This window comes from Megalobrama amblycephala, linkage group LG6, assembly GCF_018812025.1.
Source record: "Megalobrama amblycephala isolate DHTTF-2021 linkage group LG6, ASM1881202v1, whole genome shotgun sequence".
NCBI lineage: Eukaryota > Metazoa > Chordata > Actinopteri > Cypriniformes > Xenocyprididae > Megalobrama > Megalobrama amblycephala.
In genome coordinates, this window is record NC_063049.1 from 32,830,983 (window position 1) to 32,849,705 (window position 18,723).

At 37.0% G+C, this 18,723-nt stretch overlaps 1 protein-coding gene across 4 annotated transcripts in view; it reads right to left on the reverse strand.

Moving 5' to 3' along the window:
• Positions 1-18,723, reverse strand: part of LOC125270478 (diacylglycerol kinase gamma) — a 146,701-nt gene that overhangs the window by 48,819 nt on the left and 79,159 nt on the right. For all 4 annotated transcript variants that reach the window (XM_048194127.1, XM_048194125.1, XM_048194126.1 and 1 more), the window contains 3 exons: positions 11,788-11,873; positions 9,366-9,455; positions 5,685-5,845 (listed from right to left, as the gene is read on the reverse strand). In XM_048194127.1, coding sequence (XP_048050084.1) covers positions 5,685-5,845; positions 9,366-9,455; positions 11,788-11,873 — 337 coding nt within the window. The remainder of the gene's footprint in view (positions 1-5,684; positions 5,846-9,365; positions 9,456-11,787; positions 11,874-18,723) is intronic.

An 18,723-nucleotide genomic window follows, 5' to 3' on the forward strand; every position in this document is an offset into this window, starting at 1 on the left:
GTTAAACGAAAATGATCCGTCATTGACGGAATTTTTTTTTATCAATGACGGAAAAATCTGAAGGCCATCCGTCACAGATTACACTGAGGGTGATCTATTGTAAATTGTAACTGTAATTCCCACCCCTGTCCAGTTGGTGGCGAGTGCGCTCCAATGTAGCAGCAGAGCTCTGGATCCAGAACAAAAATGAAACTGGCACAAATCTTTTGCTATGCGTTTGATAACCCACAGGAGAGTGCCCAGAAGCTACAACGATAGCCTATATGACGCCACATTAAAGAGCACCAAAACGGTATTTATTGCTTGAATTTCTTAATGAAATGGACAGAATTTGAAATCTGAGACTTTGTTCCATATAAAAAGCAACACAAACCTTTAAGCCTATTGCGATTTATTGGATGGGAGGTGCACTATGTAGGCTAATGTTTATTCATCAACTGAAAACAGCATATAGCCAACCAATCGACTGGAATTTACGAATCGATATTGGTCTTATGTGACCAAAACAGCAAGGTGACATTTTAATTGTTTATTAATAAAGTAATGTTTTCTGAATCAGCATCGGTTGCAAAGATGAAATTGACATACTGACTCTCATCATCTCCTCATGGACGTGCCTAGAGAGAGAATGCACATTTCATTCGGTTTAGTCTACATAATCAGAGTAGCCTAGCCTATTTCTTTTTGTTTTGAATTATTTCATTTTCGTTAAAGATATTTAAAGCTTTCTATAGATATATTTCTCATGTCTGTGACTGTGAGGCAAGCAGCCGCTGAGTTTCGGTTCATTTAGCCTGTAAGACGCGCTCCAGTTCACGCCAGTGATCGCGCCCGCGCCTCCATGTCATGATTATATTTGCTTCTTATTTATTAAATCCAGGCAATTGGTTGATAAAAAATTGATTAAAATTAAGATACAATTTTTACAAAACGAAATTCACTTTAAAGAAAGGCTTTCTACAAAACAAAACTTAATGAAGTGGTCAAAATCATGTCTAACCCACTCCATGTCTCCCAATATATTGATCATCTTATGATGCATCTTACTCATGCGGTTCACTTTTCATAATCAAATAAATGAATTTCAAACATAACATAGAACTATTTAAACATAAATATGAAACTACGTTTTCTTTAATGGCTACCAACACGTAGCCTATACAACAGTACAGAGAAATTTCATGTGTGAATTACCCGTCATTTTAATTTTCATATTTTAATTATAATAACACATTTAATTGCTTTTATTTTTGTTCAAATGTGAACAAAAATAAAAGCAATTAAAGGTGGTGTTATAATTAAAATAGGAAAATTAAAATGACGGGTAATAATAGATTATGACGGATTTTTTACGACCCTGTCCGTCAAAATGACGGACAATGTTAAAGTCTAACGCAACCTCTGGTTGGGACATTTGTGCCCATTTGTGCTCTTCAGCATTAGCACTCGATCAGCCAACAAACTTCACTTAATCACAATGCATTTATTTGGTAGATTATTTCATCCGAGATTTTTTTTAGTTTGTTCACTAGGAATCAAACCCATGACCTTTTGCACAATAGACAAATAACTTTCTTAAAGACAAAACAAATTAGTAACCTTTATTGTTAGATACAGTAATTAGATTTTGTCCCACGTGTGATTTCTTTCTCACAATTTCCACACACATCAGTATCTTCTCTCAAACATCCGCACTCAGCATTTCAAATCCCGTCCTGTGCCACACTCAAGTAGATAGATCCCTCAAAGCTGACCCTTCAAAAACTACACAAAGCGAACACGACGGCAATCGAAACGATCCAAGTGGATGAATCAATGTCTTCTGATACCAAATGATAAGTGTGTGAGAGAAAAATACTAATATTTTAAACATTTTAAACTGTAAATCATCGCTGCCGGGCAACTCTCAAACGAGGGTTCATGCGTTCACGCTTGACTTAAAAGTCATCCTGTTGTCAAGTGTGACGTAAGCACGTTCTGAAGTGCATGCAAGAAGAGATGAGGAAGCACTGTCACTGTCATTTTGCATGGTTTTTGAAGCGTCAGGTTTGACGCATTCACTTGCATTATATGCACTCACAGAAATAGCTATTTTTTGGCATGAGGGACAGTCAATGACGACAGACTTTTCATTTTTGGGTGAACTATCTCTTTAGCATTTGTTTTCTTTCCACATGGCTATTAGTTTAGCTAAAGAGAAAATGAGCTCTCTGTCACAAATTATGAAATACATAACCCTGTGATAACGGCCTGAAAACCACAAAAGCCATGGCAACCTTCATGGATAGTGACTGGAAAATGTTGAAGGCTGAAACAGCATTACTAATGATTACATCAGGGCATGAGTCACTGCACTGCTTTACTCAGGTGTCAGTGGCGCCCAATGCGGAGCCATCTGTCCTGTCCTCCTGGACTCCCAGCACCCTGTCCCTCTGCTCCAGTGCCATGCCACACTGCACCAAACACCATAGTATCGTGATTTCAGACACCAACGGCCCCCTACAATATTGCCTACATTCTCAGAACTGTGCATCAAACTGAAATCCAATCGATCCATCAAAGAGCACCTTATTGGGTACTGCAAAGTTATCATTTGTTCATGAACAGTCAGTTATCATCTGACAGACTTTCATATCAGAAATAGTTTACAGCAGAAGAGCAATGTTTGGATGTTTACAGTGCACACTTTAGGGACATTTCACTCAAAAATGAACATTCTGTTATCATTTAATCGCCATCATATTACTTGGCTTTCTTTCATCTGCAGAACACAAAAGATGATATTGTAAAAAATGTTGGGGTCCAAACAACATCGGACTCCACTGACTTATGTTGTATGAACATTTCTGAGAATATATTTTTTAATGTTCCAAAGAAGAAAGAAAGTCATACATGTTTGGAAAGACATGAGGCTGAGTAAATTATGATAAAATGCTCATTAACGAACTACTACTTCAACCTACAACAGTCTTACTTATAATTGTCTCAGTATTTAAAATCCAAAAATGACACACTACAGCTTAAAAGAAAAAGCCTAAATCACAAGTCTGTTTTGTTTTAATTATATTGATGTCTTGTGAGAACTAAACTCAGTGCCAAGCCATGCAAGGACCCACATGGCACAGTCAGTCCACCCCCATCACAAGACTCAGGGTTCACAGTATAGGCCATTGTCCATTCATAGCCAGCACTCCTTCATGTTACCCAGCCTCTTCAAACCAACACACTGCATCATCAGATGGTCTGACACAAACCTGACCAGAACAAACTACTGCGTCTTCACAGTGCATCTGCGTCTGTATTTTAATTGACGCAAACTTTGACCAGCACGCCTTAATTATTTAAGAGCATATAATTTCATTCCAATCAATCAATCAATCAATCAATCAATCAATCAATCAATCAATCAATCAATCAATCAATCAATCAATCAATCAATCAATCAATCAATCAATCAAATCAACCAACCAATAATTTTCTATTCATGAGTAATGACTGCTGAATTAGAAAATGTTTTATTTAAATTGTAATATTTTAAATTATTACAATTTGTACTGTATTTTTACCCCAAACTAATATATATATATATATATATATATATATATATATATATATATATATATATATATATATATATATATTAGTTTGGGGTAAAAATACAGTACAAATTGTAATAATTGTAAATATATATATATATAGAGTTGTGTACTTTTTTTTTCAGGATTCCTTGATGAATAGAAAGTTCAAAAGAACAGCATTTATCTGAAATACAAAGCTTCTGTAGCATTATACACTACCGTTCAAAAGTTTGGGGTCAGTAAGAATTTTTATTTTTATTTTTTTGAAAAGAAATGAATACTTTATTCAGCAAGGATGCATTAAATCAATCGAAAGTGGCAGTAAAGACATTTATAATGTTACAAAAGATTAGATTTCAGATAAACACTGTTCTTTTGAACTTTCTATTCATCAAATAATCCTGAAAAAAAATATTGTACACAAATATTTTGTACAATTGTACACATTAAATGTTTATTGAGCAGCAAATCAGCATATTAGAATAATTTCTGAAGGATCATGTGACACTGAAGACTGGAGTAATGATGCTGAAAATTCAGCTTTGCCATCACAGGAATAAATTACTTTGTGAAATATATTCAAATAGAAAACAGTTATTTTAAATTGTAATAATATTTCACAATATTACTGTTTTTACTGTATTTTTAATTAAATAAATGTAGCCTTGGTGAGCAGACGAAACTTCTTTTAAAAACATTAAAAATCTTAGTGGTCTTAGTGGACTGTACTGTATATATATATATATATATATATATATATATATATATATATATATATATATATATATATTTTTTTTTTTTTTTTTAATTTCTCATAGAACTAGAGTGCTGCATTTATCATTTGCACACTTGAACAATTTCTCAAGGCTTCTACAACAATAACTCTTACGTAGTTCGTGTCATTGGCCGATGAACACGGGAGACAGTGGGACACTAAGCTGAGTTACATAACGGCCCTGAAGTGGCACATTCCTTCATACTTGCTTTCATGCCACCTTGCGTAAAGCTTGTATGTACCCCCTGCCACTCTTCACACCCATTTCAAACAGGTCAGGTGGCCCGTTTCAGGCCGCGTCACTATTTCTGGCCATTCTAAATGTGGCCTGACTACTTGGCACATTTCAGTGAGATAAAACAGCAATCATCCAACACACCTGGGACTCGGCTGATTATAATAGAATATTGGACATTTTTCAGAAATGAAAGCAGACTTACTATTTATAGTGACAGGTTCTAAAAACAGGACAGAAATTAATCATTACTAAACAAGAGGAGGAAGACAGGCTCATGGAGACCCACCTGGCCCCAATGTGGCCAGAGTGTGCCAGCAAAAGAACAGAAATTCATCCTTATCTGTATAAAACCTTGTTCATTCCTGCAGCTTTGAATTTTGTTTTCATCTCAGTTAATTACTCCTTCACTGTATAACTGTGGAAGGTTCTGAATATTTTTTAGAAACTTCAGAAACTTCATACAGTAACAGAAAGTGACTATATATCAACTTGGCAAAAACCACTTGAAAATATATAATAACAACAAAAAAACACTTATTTATTGGTTATATAATCTGCCCCACAGGTTTGTTTATAAAAAAAGAAGTAGAAAATGATTGCGTAAGTAGTTTGTGAACAGATTTGTTTCTTGTAAAAAAAAATAGACATTTAACTGTTCTGATAATAAATGCTTGATGATAGCAACAACATGGGATATAACATTTGAACAGAAGAGTGTTGCTAAGCAACTGTGTGTGAGAAGGAGAATTCTGTGCAATGATACACGAGTCACAGGCATGAAACTGCTTCAGACGCTGTAAATCACATCAGCAAAGTTTGAACATGTTGTTCCACTGACAATGATAATTAATTCTAATGCTACATGAGAAAACAACGTTTAATTAACCACAAATTACTTTTAGCCTCAGGCTTGAGTAAAAAATGCACACTCATAATAGGGAGTAAGAGATTTTGACTGATGAATGAGCGTGGTTAGAAAGACCAGAGGAGGTTTGTGTAAAACGTCCGATATAACAGCACTTCCGGTACTATAATGTTGAGTCTCTTTGAGCTGTAAGCATTTGTTTAAAAAAAAAGTGTAGTAAATTCTCACCACTCCGATGGAAAAGTAATTGTTCACTATGCTGTAGGGTACAGGATCTCCCTTCTCCTCCTTATCATCAGGGACAATGTCGATGTTCCAGCGGTCAAGCATCACCTCGGTGCTGTGCTCGATATCTCTGAGGAACTTAAGCAGACTGCCTCCTTCATAGCCTGTCAATCACAACACAGACACTACGTGAACCTACATAACATAGAGGGTTAATTATAAAGACTTAAATCAGCCACACACATGAAGAAACGCACAAAAGCTCCTTTTTATCTATGAACAAGAGTGTGCAAGTGTCCGTGCATAGAAAAGAAGAATGAAACAAGCACGATTCAACTTTTGTTCTACTCACGACAATGAAAGACGTGCATTATCGCAATTCCAAGGTTAACGTAGCTTAATTAAAAAACTTAACACAGCAAGATCAGATGATTAAACTTGCCAAAGTAACACAATGTTGTGAAAGTATAAAGCTACTTTTTCACTATCTCTGACAGATCAGAAGTCATTCATTTCCAATGGAGAGTAGTGCGGGAGATGTGTGGAGTTCTGACCTTATATGTATGTAGAAGTTACTGATCCAATTTGAGCTTTGGGTGTATTGAAATATTTGAACTTTTGGGGCTCGACCGCACACAACCACCTGAACAAAGGAAGAATAACGGCTGCTTCACCACCAATTTAAAACTTCAACACGACTGCCACTAGGGGGGTGAAATGCGACAATCGTACGCAAATATCGGAGATAGTGGAAAGGCACCCTAAAAGACAGATTAAAAACATGGATTATTGCTTCACTTCAGTCTGATTTTTAATTTTTAAAGTGCATGTAAACAAACATCCTGACCCACTGATCTGGTCACAGTGGTTCTCGAGTTAACAGCTCACTGGAGGTGAAGATTACTTAAAGGGATAGTTCACCCAAAAATGAAAATTCTGTCATCATTCACTCACCCTGAAGTTATTTACTTGTCTCTTAGCTTTTCAAACAAAAGTTCCTCGAGTTCGAACAGAGCTAGGTAAAAAAGGTTTTAAATATAATGCTTCCACTGTTTGGAATACCTTACAAAATGTCTTAAAGCTGACTGTGCTTCCATCACTAAATGAGTTTAAGTTACTTTTAACAGATTATGTGTTTTATCCTTTGGTGAATTGCTGTTGTGATCCTTGATTGTTTTGTTTTTTTTGTGTCTTGATGTGTATTTGTATGTCTATGTTATTGCTGCTGCTTTCTTGGCCAGGTCACTCTTGTAAAAGAGATTTTAATCTCAATGAGTTTTTTAACTTGGTTAAATAAAGAAATGAAATGAAATGAAATGAATTCCAAACCTGTATGAATTTCTGTCTTCTGCTGAACACAAGAGAGGATATTTTGAAGAATGAACAGTTGATGGACCCCATTGACTTCCATGGTATGGAAAAAAATATTCTATGGAAGTCATTAGGGCCCATCAGCTGTTCATTGATGGGCCCCATTGACTTCCATATAATTTTTTTTTTCCATACCATGGAAGTCAATGGGGCCCATCAACTGTTTGGATACCCATATTCTTCAAAATATCTTCTTTTGTGTTCAGCAGAAAAAAAAAAAAAAAAAAAAAGTCATACAAATTTAGAACAAGAGTAATTGATGACAGAATTGTAATTTTTGGGTGAACTATCCCTTTAAATTTAGTATATTTCACAAAGAATCCGGCTTAAGAAGATTTGGAATGCGAGTCATATAGGCCACTTTTATTATTCCGTTATGGTGCTTTAGGTCCATTCTGAATTTTGAAAGTCCATGTCTCCATTTATTATAATTGCATAAAAAAGAGCGACCACTACATTCTAATTTTGTTGAGAAATACAGGTTTGGAAAAACATGAGGATGAGTAAATAAATACTTCTTTTAATAAAAGGATCTATTACATCACCAAGAGTTTGAACACCATGACCTGAGAAGATTTTTCAATGCTTGGCAACCCTTCTAACTGATATGAAGCGATCCTTCGAGAAGACACCTGAGTTAAATGAACTTCCCAATTGTACAAGGCTACTTGTTACAACACGATCATAGAGGCGCCATCTCTTAATGAGACCATACTGTGAATCAGGTGGAGATATTGACTCCCGACTGGCAACCCAAGGAGCAAAATATAACATGTGTGAAGACACCCAGGTGCTCACTCTACCCTTCTGGACCAGACATGCAAACACTTACAGTTGTACGTTACATGAACATACGCTCACATGGCGCCTCTTCACTGAGTACAGGTGATACACGTGTTTCAGTCAATCAACTCACATGGAGAGAAAAAACAGCATATACCAGCCAAATGAATTTAAGAATACATTCATGCAAAACCTTACCCGCCTGAACAAACCGCACACATGCTCTCACAGGAAACACTGATACGAGGCCAATTAATTCAGCAGCCTCTACAAGGCCATCCACACCTGTCTTACAAGCAGACGCAGGCTCACTGATGCATATCATTCCATCATAACCTACTGAATAAACCCACATATCTAAACAAGTACACGCATATGTAATCACACGGGGATGAATTAGTGCAGATCTCTTGTTGGCAAGTGATTGGCAATTCTATATATACTCAAAGCATAGTTTATTTATCTCTTGTTAGCAATGACTGTAACCGAATTCATTTTTAACCTGTTAGCGTTACACTGTACTGACCGTGGTACACATACCTTTCAAAAGAGACCAAAACCATGCAAATATACTCCAAATGGGGCAAGAACAGCATGCAATTTACTTTGGGTTTGCCCTTTTTAGGTGTTTTAGGCTAATTTTACAGGAATGCTAAGGTGTTAAACAATTCTTAACAGTGCTGTGATTGTTAAAGGGTTAGTTCACCCAAAAATGAAAATTCTGTCATTAATTACTCACTCTTATGTTGTTCCACACCCATAATACCTTTGTTCATCTTCAGAACACAAATTAAGATATTTTTGATAAAATCCGATGGCTCAGTGAGGCCTGCATCGCCAGCAATAATACTCCCTTTTTCGATGCCCTTAAAGTACTAAAAACATATTTAAAACATTTCATGTGACTACAGTGGTTCAACTTTAATATTATAAAGCGGTGAGAATACTTTTTGTGCGCCAAAAATAACAAAGTAGCGACTTTATTCCACAATATCTAGTGATGGGCGATTTCAAAACACTGCTTCATGAAGCGTCGAAGCACACAGACTACTTTTGTGGTGTCAGCACATTATTCAAAAGTTCTCCTTTTGTGCTGATGACAAATGATGACAGAATTTTGATCTTTGGTTGAACTATCCCTTTAATTTTACACTTAATTGGCTTAACTGGGCAAGTGTTTGCCGCAGTCATCTGTGTGATGAAGATCACAGAATCAAAATCCTGAAATCAAGTGTGGTCTTAGCAAATCCTGCTTTCTCATTCATGTGACTGGAGCATTCAACTAACTATGAGGAAGTTTGATTATTACAGTCTGACCTTCTGTTCATGGTTGAGTGTGGAAATGTTTAAAAGAAAGCAGTTTCAAAATGCTTTTGAAGGGTTTATACAGGATTGTGCTTAGATTCAAAGAATTCAAAGCCTAATCTCAACTCGAGTGGTTCTGCGAAGGAAAGCCCTTTAAGTTTCATTTCAAAGGCTTTTAGTAATTCCTTTCAACTGCTGGTGGACAGTCTCTTGTTTTTTCCTCACCTCCACCCCAGCGCAGGCAGCGAGCAAGGTCATTCCCGGTCCCCAGAGGCAGGATGGCAACAGGCGGATGCCGAGCAAAATTGGCCTTATCTGTTGAGAAACAAAGAGAGCTAATAAAGCAGCTGTGTGTTATTTTTCATGTTAAAATACTTTAAAGTTTTAATGTGTTTAATGTGCAGAGTTTCTTGAAAATTGTAAAAACTGGGGTTCTTAACTTTTGTAAATAAATTTTGTGCATATCAGGGGTCAAACATCAGCAGTAATGTTTATTACTGTAAGTAAAATTAAAATACATTTTTAACTAGTACATCAAATATGATTATATTTAATGGGTTTGCAAGTATGTACACTACTATTCAATGTTACTATTTAATGTTTTTTGTCTCTTATGCTCATCAAGGCTGCATTTATTTGATCAAAAATACAGTAAAAACTGTAATATTGAGAAATAACTTTTCTATTTGAATACAACTAAAAATATAATTTATTCCTATAATGACAAAACTGAATTTTCAGCATCATTACTCTAGTCTTCTGTTTGTAAAAACCGAAACATCAGATGCAAGTGCTTTACTTCCTAAGCGCATACGCAACGAGTAGCCTACTTATCTACAATAAAACAGCATGTTAACATGTATTACAGGCCTATTTAATTACATTTAAAAATCGATTTTTATGCATCGATGCAGAATTGTTCATATCTGCATCGTGATGCATCATAGAAATGATTATATTCCACAGCTCCTAGATGAAGACCCTGAACTAACACTGAAGTTAGGTATACAGCACTGGCTAGGTCTTCTTCATGCATCAATGTGTATCATTCCTATGTAATATCCTTACAATAATTCACATTAGATTTGTTTGTTTCTCTTGTTCTGAGACAAACAGCTCTCTGTGCTATCCGCCGAAGAGAGGCAACATGATGAACTGTATCTTTCTGTCCTCACGCTGATGGTCCCCGTGTGGCTCATTGCGTTGTGCACAGGGACTGCGGGGACGTTGTTTTTGGTGCTGGCCCGTATGGTGCGATGTACTGCCTAACCGCAGGGGCCCTCTGAGTAATCGTCAGCAGCAGACATTTTCTAATACCAGTCAAACTTGTGTGGGTGAACAACAAGCAAGGACTGATCGCAGAGCGGCTCTCATTCAAAAGCTGCTCCTAAATCATCACTTTAGGGCCGTTAGGAGGACAAACTCCCACGTGTCCCTGTCAGCCTCAATTTGCCAGGCTAAAGAGTCTCTAAAGGGATAAAGAGCACATCACTTCTGATCTGAGTTCAGGTTTCAGTACCATCAGCCAATTGCAATTTCAAGCCAACGGTTTGGAGACCAAGCTGATTCTAAATCAGCACTTAGCGGCAATATCTACCACCGCCCACACTGGTTCCAGCGCTCGTCCATTAACATCAATACGGCTGTCAGGAGGGGGAAAGACAGGCCATTATATCTCCACTGTTATCCTGCATTCACTAATATGAAAGAGGTCACAGATGAGTCAATGCGCTTCCTAGAAACAATGATTTTTCTTTCTGATCTTTCTGATGGTTAAACGTCATGATTATATGTGCCTTAAATAAGAGCCAGCCTTGTGTCAAGCACCGCATGGAAAGAAGTCCTAATGTTCAAATGTTTGTAGCCGAATTGGTCGACATGCTTTATTGATCTCCTAGGGGAAATGCAGATGAAAAATAGCAGCAAATATAAAGTGCAATCAAGTCCCCTTTATTTATACACCGTTTTATACAATACAGACAGTTTCAAAGCAGCTTCACAGTAATAAAAAGGGAAATGACAAAATCAATGATGCAAACTTCAACAAAAATGAGACAAATTCCAATCATGCTGTAAAGCAGCTCTAAAAAGACAATGGTGGTATTTGGTTAAGTTTAAATACTGTGTAAAGTTCTTCAAGTATGAAATTAGTTCAATTCAGCTATAAGTAGCTCTAGAGAAGACAATGGTGTTGTTATTCAGTTAGATTCACCTTTCAGTTAGATTACAGTTGTAGTTATTCAGTGGTGTAGTTATTCGGTTAGATTTTTCACCTTTCTACTGTATAGACAGCCAAGTTTTATTGAAGGCCCATTTTTGCCAGAAGTGCCCGTTTAAGTGTCTTTTAAATCAAAACTGCAAGACAATACAAATTCTGTATCTCAAATGAAAGCTTTGCTTTGGCTTTATCAATAAACACTAATCTTGAAAGATAATTCACTTTAAAATAAAATCACTTTAAATCACTTTATTTCCTCTACAGAACAGCTGAAATGCTGTCGGTGTGAAATCCTAATGCGAGCCAACTGTTGAAGTTTGCATTGCGTATGCATGTACCATGTTACCGCTAGTCTGAGGGTCTATTAAGTCCATGTAACAATGTTAATTATTACAGCTCTGGAAAGCACTGATGCTGATGCGTACTCACCAATGCAGTCCAAAATCCACCCCACTGATCCATCGCCTCCACAGGCCAGCACACGGAAATCAGGCACGTCTCGAAAAAAGTTGAGCCTGGGAGACATAAAAACAGAGATGGTGGCTTCCTTTTCATGTATTTGCATGAAAGCTTTCCTTGGGCCTATAATTAAAATGATCAGTATTCCCCAATGGCAATGTACTGTTTACTTTTTAATGCAGTATGTTTGATCTGAAGGATGTTATAGAAGATTTATGTTTTTCCCATTCAGTGTCATGGGAGCAAATATCTGGAATTAAAAACACACTGAGCCTCCAAAACATCTCTTCCTTTAAATCTCAACTGAAGTCTTTTTTGACTGAAGCCACTGTCACTGTTGACTGTTAAAGTTTACGTATCCTAAAAGTTTGCTCACTTTTTATTTGTTTGTGAAGTGACCTTGAGCTGTGAGCAAAGCACTGAATTAATAAAGCTTCTAAATTTCTCAATACTGAAAAAAAAAGTAGTATTAAATTTTAAAAGTAGTACAATTTTAAGAAGCAGAAACAGCTAACTGTGCAAAAACAAATATATTAAACAACATTAAACATTTTTAAATAAATAATGTTTATACTATTTTAATAAATTGTATAATATAATTTATTTGTGTAATGGAAAAGCTGAATTTTCATTAGCAAATTCCAGTCTTCAGTATCACAAGATCCTTCAAAAATCATTAATGGACCTTTTTCACAGACTGTGATGGTGCGTTTCCACAGTTATCAATATAGAAAACATAGTAAAGTTTCATTTTTTAAAAATGTAATACACATTTATAATACTATACTTTGTGTTATATTACCTTGGCAGTAAATATATATATAAAAAAAACAACAACCCAAATTAATGATGCTGTGATAGTGTTTCTAATACAATGGCAAATTTGATATCATTCTCTCTTCTGACTGCTGTAATCAATCTATATTTTTCCTTTTATTTGGAAAGTCGCCGAAAGCTATCGCTTTATTTTTTCTTTTGCTATTGGAGCAAATGGAAATACAAAAATTATATTTGCCGTCATCTCCCATTCACCGCAATAGATGTTTACCCAACTATAACAGCATTTTTTTTGAAATACAAATCTTTTGTAACATGCCTTTACTGTATCTTTTGATCAATTTAATGTGATCTTCCTGAATAAAAGTATTAATTATCATTTTTTTTACTGATTACAAACTTAGACCTATATAAATCTGTAAACACTTGAGCTCCATCTCTTCACTAAACATTCAGAGGTAAGTACAACGGAGCGGGACAGAGGCCGAAGAAGACACCACCCTCTGCTGGTCAGGAGCATGTACTGCAGCACATGGGTGAGTCTAGGTCATATCCTGCATACAGGCTCATGTGGGATCTGCTATAGCACTGAGCGTAATACACCAGCAGAGCAGTCACACAACTGTCTGAAATATTAATACTGTGTAACCTCTTTTGATGGGCTCTGACAATGCAGCATGTTTTATGTATGCAGGACAAGAGCAAAACAGTCAAGTAAAAGTGCCACTACATTTACACTGACAATGCAGTCAATTGGATTCAAGCAGTTCTGTTTTTTTGTACCTTCTCAGGTTTGTTTCTGTAGTGCCATAGAAATGCTCAAACTATGTCAACAACAACACTGTCCACTTCGCTGAAGTTTAATGGACGAGTAACACAAGTGGAACATGGCTGTGGTTCTGGACAGGCTTGAGCTGGAATCATGTTTCAGCCTGACTAAATGAGCGCTGCTCCAGATAAATTTGTAATGTACCAGTGCCAGTCTGTTTAAAATGGCAATGTTGCTGTTGTAGTGATGGGGTTTGCGTAAACAATTCCTTCTCCAACAGAGAACAGACACTTGAGCAATCTGTGTTTTCTCTATATAATTCTATAAGAGCGGCCTCTTCAGCTCAGACACACTTGTCTATTTTCATCTCTCCATCTTTTGATCACTCAGACCCCTGAGTGTCAATCGTCAGTTCAGATATTTCACAATGAAATGACCAAGAGATTGAAAAGAAAGATCAGAGAAGAATATAGCCCATTCAGTGTTGTTTGTTCTGAAATATCTGAAACAAAATAATCAATCTAAAGTGAAAAATGATGATACACATTATATTTACATTTATTAACTTACAGACACTTATATCCAGAGCGACACAATCAACTGACCATAAAGGATTGAACCTTAGTGACAGTTCACTCAAAAAAAAAAAAAAATCTGTCCTCATTTACTCACACTCATGTTGCATGTTACTTACTTTCTTCTGTGGAACACAAAAGAAGATATTTTGAAGAAGGTTCATAACCAAACTGTTTGGTGAGCACTGAGTTCCATCGTATGCAGATGACACCCAGATTGTGATGCCAATGCATTGATGAAATTAACAGTCGGATGTGCCAAAACTTTATTCACTTAAACTTCACTGTTTCCAGTCAAAACTGTAATTTTGTTGCTTTCAATGGAGGATAAAAAAAACCTCTCGGAATTCATCAAAAATATTTTAATTTGCGTTCCAAAGATAAACAAAGGTCTTGTGGAACGACATGAGGGTGAGTAATTGGAGTTTGTTAAAATACAATGTCTGGAAATGTCAAAAACTGCAAAAATTTTGCAGAGAAAATTCAAAATATCTCACTTCCTGTTGGGTTTTCAGATTTTGCACCAGGGACTTTTTTTGTAGGTACGGGGCTGTTAAATGTGTCTACCGAATTTCATACCTGTATGTGAAACGTAGCACGATGGGTGCTTAATTGAAATTTTCTAGGTGGCGCTATTGAGCCATTTTGCCACACCTAATTCCCCCTAAACCCATATCAGACGTACATTTTCACCACTTCTGACGCGTGTGCAAAGTTTCATGAGTTTTCAAGCATATTTAGGCCCTCAAAAATGCGATTCATTTCGAAGAAGAATTATAATTGACAGAGCAATTACAATCGGGTCCTCACACCATCGGTGCTCAGGCCCTCATAAGGGATACGTTTACTATTATTCAAATATAGCATTAATGTATAATGTATGGACTGCATTTTGGTTGCTTTTTCTCTTCTTTTTATATACTGTAAATGAAGAGCTACGAACAATGCAGTCATTTACAAGATTAGAAAATATCACATCAAAAAAGCTTATGAATTAGCTAAGTGCTTAAGAAAGAGAATTTAATATATGATCATATTGTTCTCCATGAGTGAAATCATCGGTGTCATACAATCCTCAGTCCCCTTCTCTCTCTCTCTCTCTCTCTCTGAATAGTCTCATGATGAGTAGCACTCTAGTCGTGACTACAGAACATTTTATGGTGGGAGGGGGATCTAGGACGGAAGGTTAGCCTGCTTTCCCGCGGAACGACCATTGCTTTTGCTCTGTACTTCATTTCTCTCTCTCTCTCCTTTTTCCTGAAGGAGAATCGCTGTTGCACAACTGCAGGGTGCTGAACAGAATGTACTCGTGCGTTTTGAGTGGATTTAAAGTATGTGTAACTGTATAAGAGCACAATGCAGTGGAAGTGAGGAAGGAGCTCATAACAAAGAAAAGCACAAATGATATCTCCTCAATATCTGAATTGTTTCTCCTAGACAGCAAAGGGATTAAATGGAAAACAAATTGTGTCTTCTGCTTCTCAGATTTTTCTCTTTAGAAAAAGACTCTAAAAAAATCTGGATATCTCAAAACTGTGCTCAGATTTGCAGGGTCTGTGATTTCAATATGAATGCAAACTATCCTTTCTGGGTGGGGGGGAATGCTTAAACCAGGCTAAACTGGTTTGCTTGTCTTAACTGGTTTATGCTGTTTATGCAGACCAGCCTGAGGCCCTGTTTACACCTGGTATTAAGATGCGTTTTGGTCGATTGGATCACAAGTGGACAACGCTAAATACAGGTGTAATACGGGGTGTAAAACATTTTGATCTTGTCCACTTTCGACCACTTACAGAGGTAGTCGTAAAAGCATTCAACCGAATTGTTTTCATAGTGTAAACACTAAAGTGGTTGAATGTGTTCAAACAGCTGCAAAAGACCGCCTACTCTCCGCCTACTGACTCAACGCGTAAACATAATGGAATGCTATCCAAACGGGATTTAAACTTGTCAGCTGAAGACCCGAGACGAAAAAAAACCCACACACCGCATCTTAAAGGATTAGTTCACTTCTGAATGAAGATTTCCTGATAATTTACCCCCATGTCATCCAAGATGTTCATGTCTTTCTTTCTTCAGTCGAAAAGAAATTCCAGGATTCTTCTCCATATAGTGGACTTCAGTGGGGTTCACTGGGTGAAATGTCCAAAATGCCGTTTCAGTGCAGCTTCAAAGGGCTCTATGCGATCCCAGACGAGGAATAAGGGTCCTATCTAGCTAAACGACCTGTAATTTTCTAAAAAATAAAATAAAATAAAAAAAACGACAAATCTTGTACTGCTCTGTGATGCGCCACAAATTACGTTGAAAGGTCACACGTGACATAGGTGGAAGTACTGCGGTAGGAAGAAAAACTTTCTCCTTCAACTTTAAAATCGTCCGATATTTTTTTTTTTTTTTTACTTTTTTTTGTAAAGGCCGTTTAGCTTAATCTTTGCATGTTCACTTTGTAGACACTGGATTGGTACTTTCGCCAATGTCACGCATGACCTTTGTAACGTGATTACATCATGCGTGCGGATCGCAGAGCAGTGCAAGATGAGCATTTGTGGTGAAAAAGTATATACATTTTTATTTTTTTAGAAAATGACAGATCGTTTCACTAGATAAGACACTTATTCCTCGTCTGGGATCGCATAGAGTGCTTTGAAGCTGCACTGAAACGGCAGTTTGGACATTTCACCCAGTAACCCCCCCCCTGAAGTCCACTATATGGAGAAGAATCCTGGAATGTTTTCCTCAAAAACCTTAATTTCTTTTCAACTGAAGAAAGAAATACATGAACATCTTGGATGACATGGGGGTGAGTAAATTATCAGGAAATTTTCAGGAAATTGAACTAATCCTTTAATACCAGGTGTAAACAGGGCCTGAGAAATCAATTAAGACCAGCAAATCATCTTAGACTGGTTTAAGATGTTAAAATTATTTCTTGTCAAGTTCTTTCATGGTCAAATTGATCTAATCTATGCTCTAAAAAAATGGTGCTATATAGTACTAAAAGTGGCTCGTAATCATAGGGGAACCACTTTAAATGCTGTATAGCACCAAATCTTGGTGCTGCAGTGGTTCTTCAGCGGTTCTTTGGGATGACTGAGGTGCTATATAGCACCGCTACTGTATACAGAACCTGTTAAGCCCCTGTATGGTTCTTCAGTGATTCTTTGGGGTGGTTATGGTGCTTTATAGCACCACTGCTGTACAAAGAACCTGTTAAGCCCCTTTAAAGGTTCTTTACGAGCCAAAGAACCACTGTTGGTGCTGTTTAGCACCATTTTTGTTGAAGAAATAAAATGCGATATGGCACCTCTTATGGGTTCTACATAGCACCATTTGACAAAGTTGCTGTAGAGCACCTTTAAAGATCTGGTGCTACATAGCACCAAAAGTGGTTCCCCTATTACCCTCTTTCCACCAGCACGAAGAGGCTGCTAGTTCAGAGCTAGTGCTAGTGCCAGTTCGGAGTTGGTTCAACTGACGAGCCTTCTAAGAACCAGTTTGCCTTTCCACAGGCTAGAGAGCAACCACAGAGCCAGGTCTTACGTCACTGTATATGTCTCATATTTCACAGCAAAGCTAGCGCCGCAGCGCCAAACACAAATATACCAGGCTCGTTTGAGATGTATCGGCTTCTCGCAAAGCAATCGCCGCATGACATCAAAGCTCAGCGAGAACGATCCAAAAGTACAAGGAGTCGTATGCTCTACAAGCGGACCTGCGGCACCCGCCGAATCGGTCCGTGCTGCTCCGATGCATCTCGAACAAGCCTTCTATCTACAATCGCGGATGTTTCACTACTGTTGATGCTCATGGCTTTACGAACCTACATCAGCATCCAAACACGGCTCGCCGTAATTTGTATATAGACGGACATTACGATCGAGCTGCTATTAGCTCGATTAGCTGCTATTTCAAAAATGGCGGTCACAAGTTTCTTGTTGGTCACGGTAACCCCGCCCCCAGACCCTGACGCAAGCGGTTCTTACTTCTAGCCCAGCAATGTTTTGGTGCTACTTACGAACCACTTTTTCTGGTTTGGAGCTGGTGCTTTGTGTGTCGAAAGACAAAGAACTGATTTGAAACTAGGCTCTGGCTCCGAACCAGCACTCAAACTGCCTTGGTGGAAAAGGGGTATCTGATTACGAGCCAAGAACCACTTTTAGTGCTATATAGCATTTTTTTTTTTTTTTTTTTAGAGTGATCTTCATTAAATATATTGCTCTATATCAGTGTTGTTATTGTTATTATTAAAATAATTTTTGATAAATAATTTAAATAAAGCTGAAATAAAAAAAATATTAGATAAAAAAAAAAACTTAACGAAATTACAAATGCTGCCTTGGCAACTAACCAAAATATATAAGTTTAAATTCAAGTACTAAAATCACTAAAACTGAAATAAAAATATACAAAAAGAAAACTAATAAAATATAAAAATAAAAGCTATTTCAAAATAGCTACATAAATACTAAAAATACTATATAAATACTATAATCACATATTAACAATACTAAAATTACACTGCTCTGTATTCTTACCGTATGTTTACAATGTTCTCATTTGCGTTTATATTTCCTATTAAATTTTAGGACAAACCTTTGATACTTAAAACATAACAGGTCTCCTCTGAGTAATACAATGTTTCTTCAGGCGCGATCTCATCAGTTGGCTGAGATCAGATATGGGGTGGCGTATGTGCCAAAATGTTAGATTCCACTGCTATGCTACAATTTGAACGACCCTGAGCTGGTCCAAATCAGGTGGGGTAGGCTATATGGGCGAAGA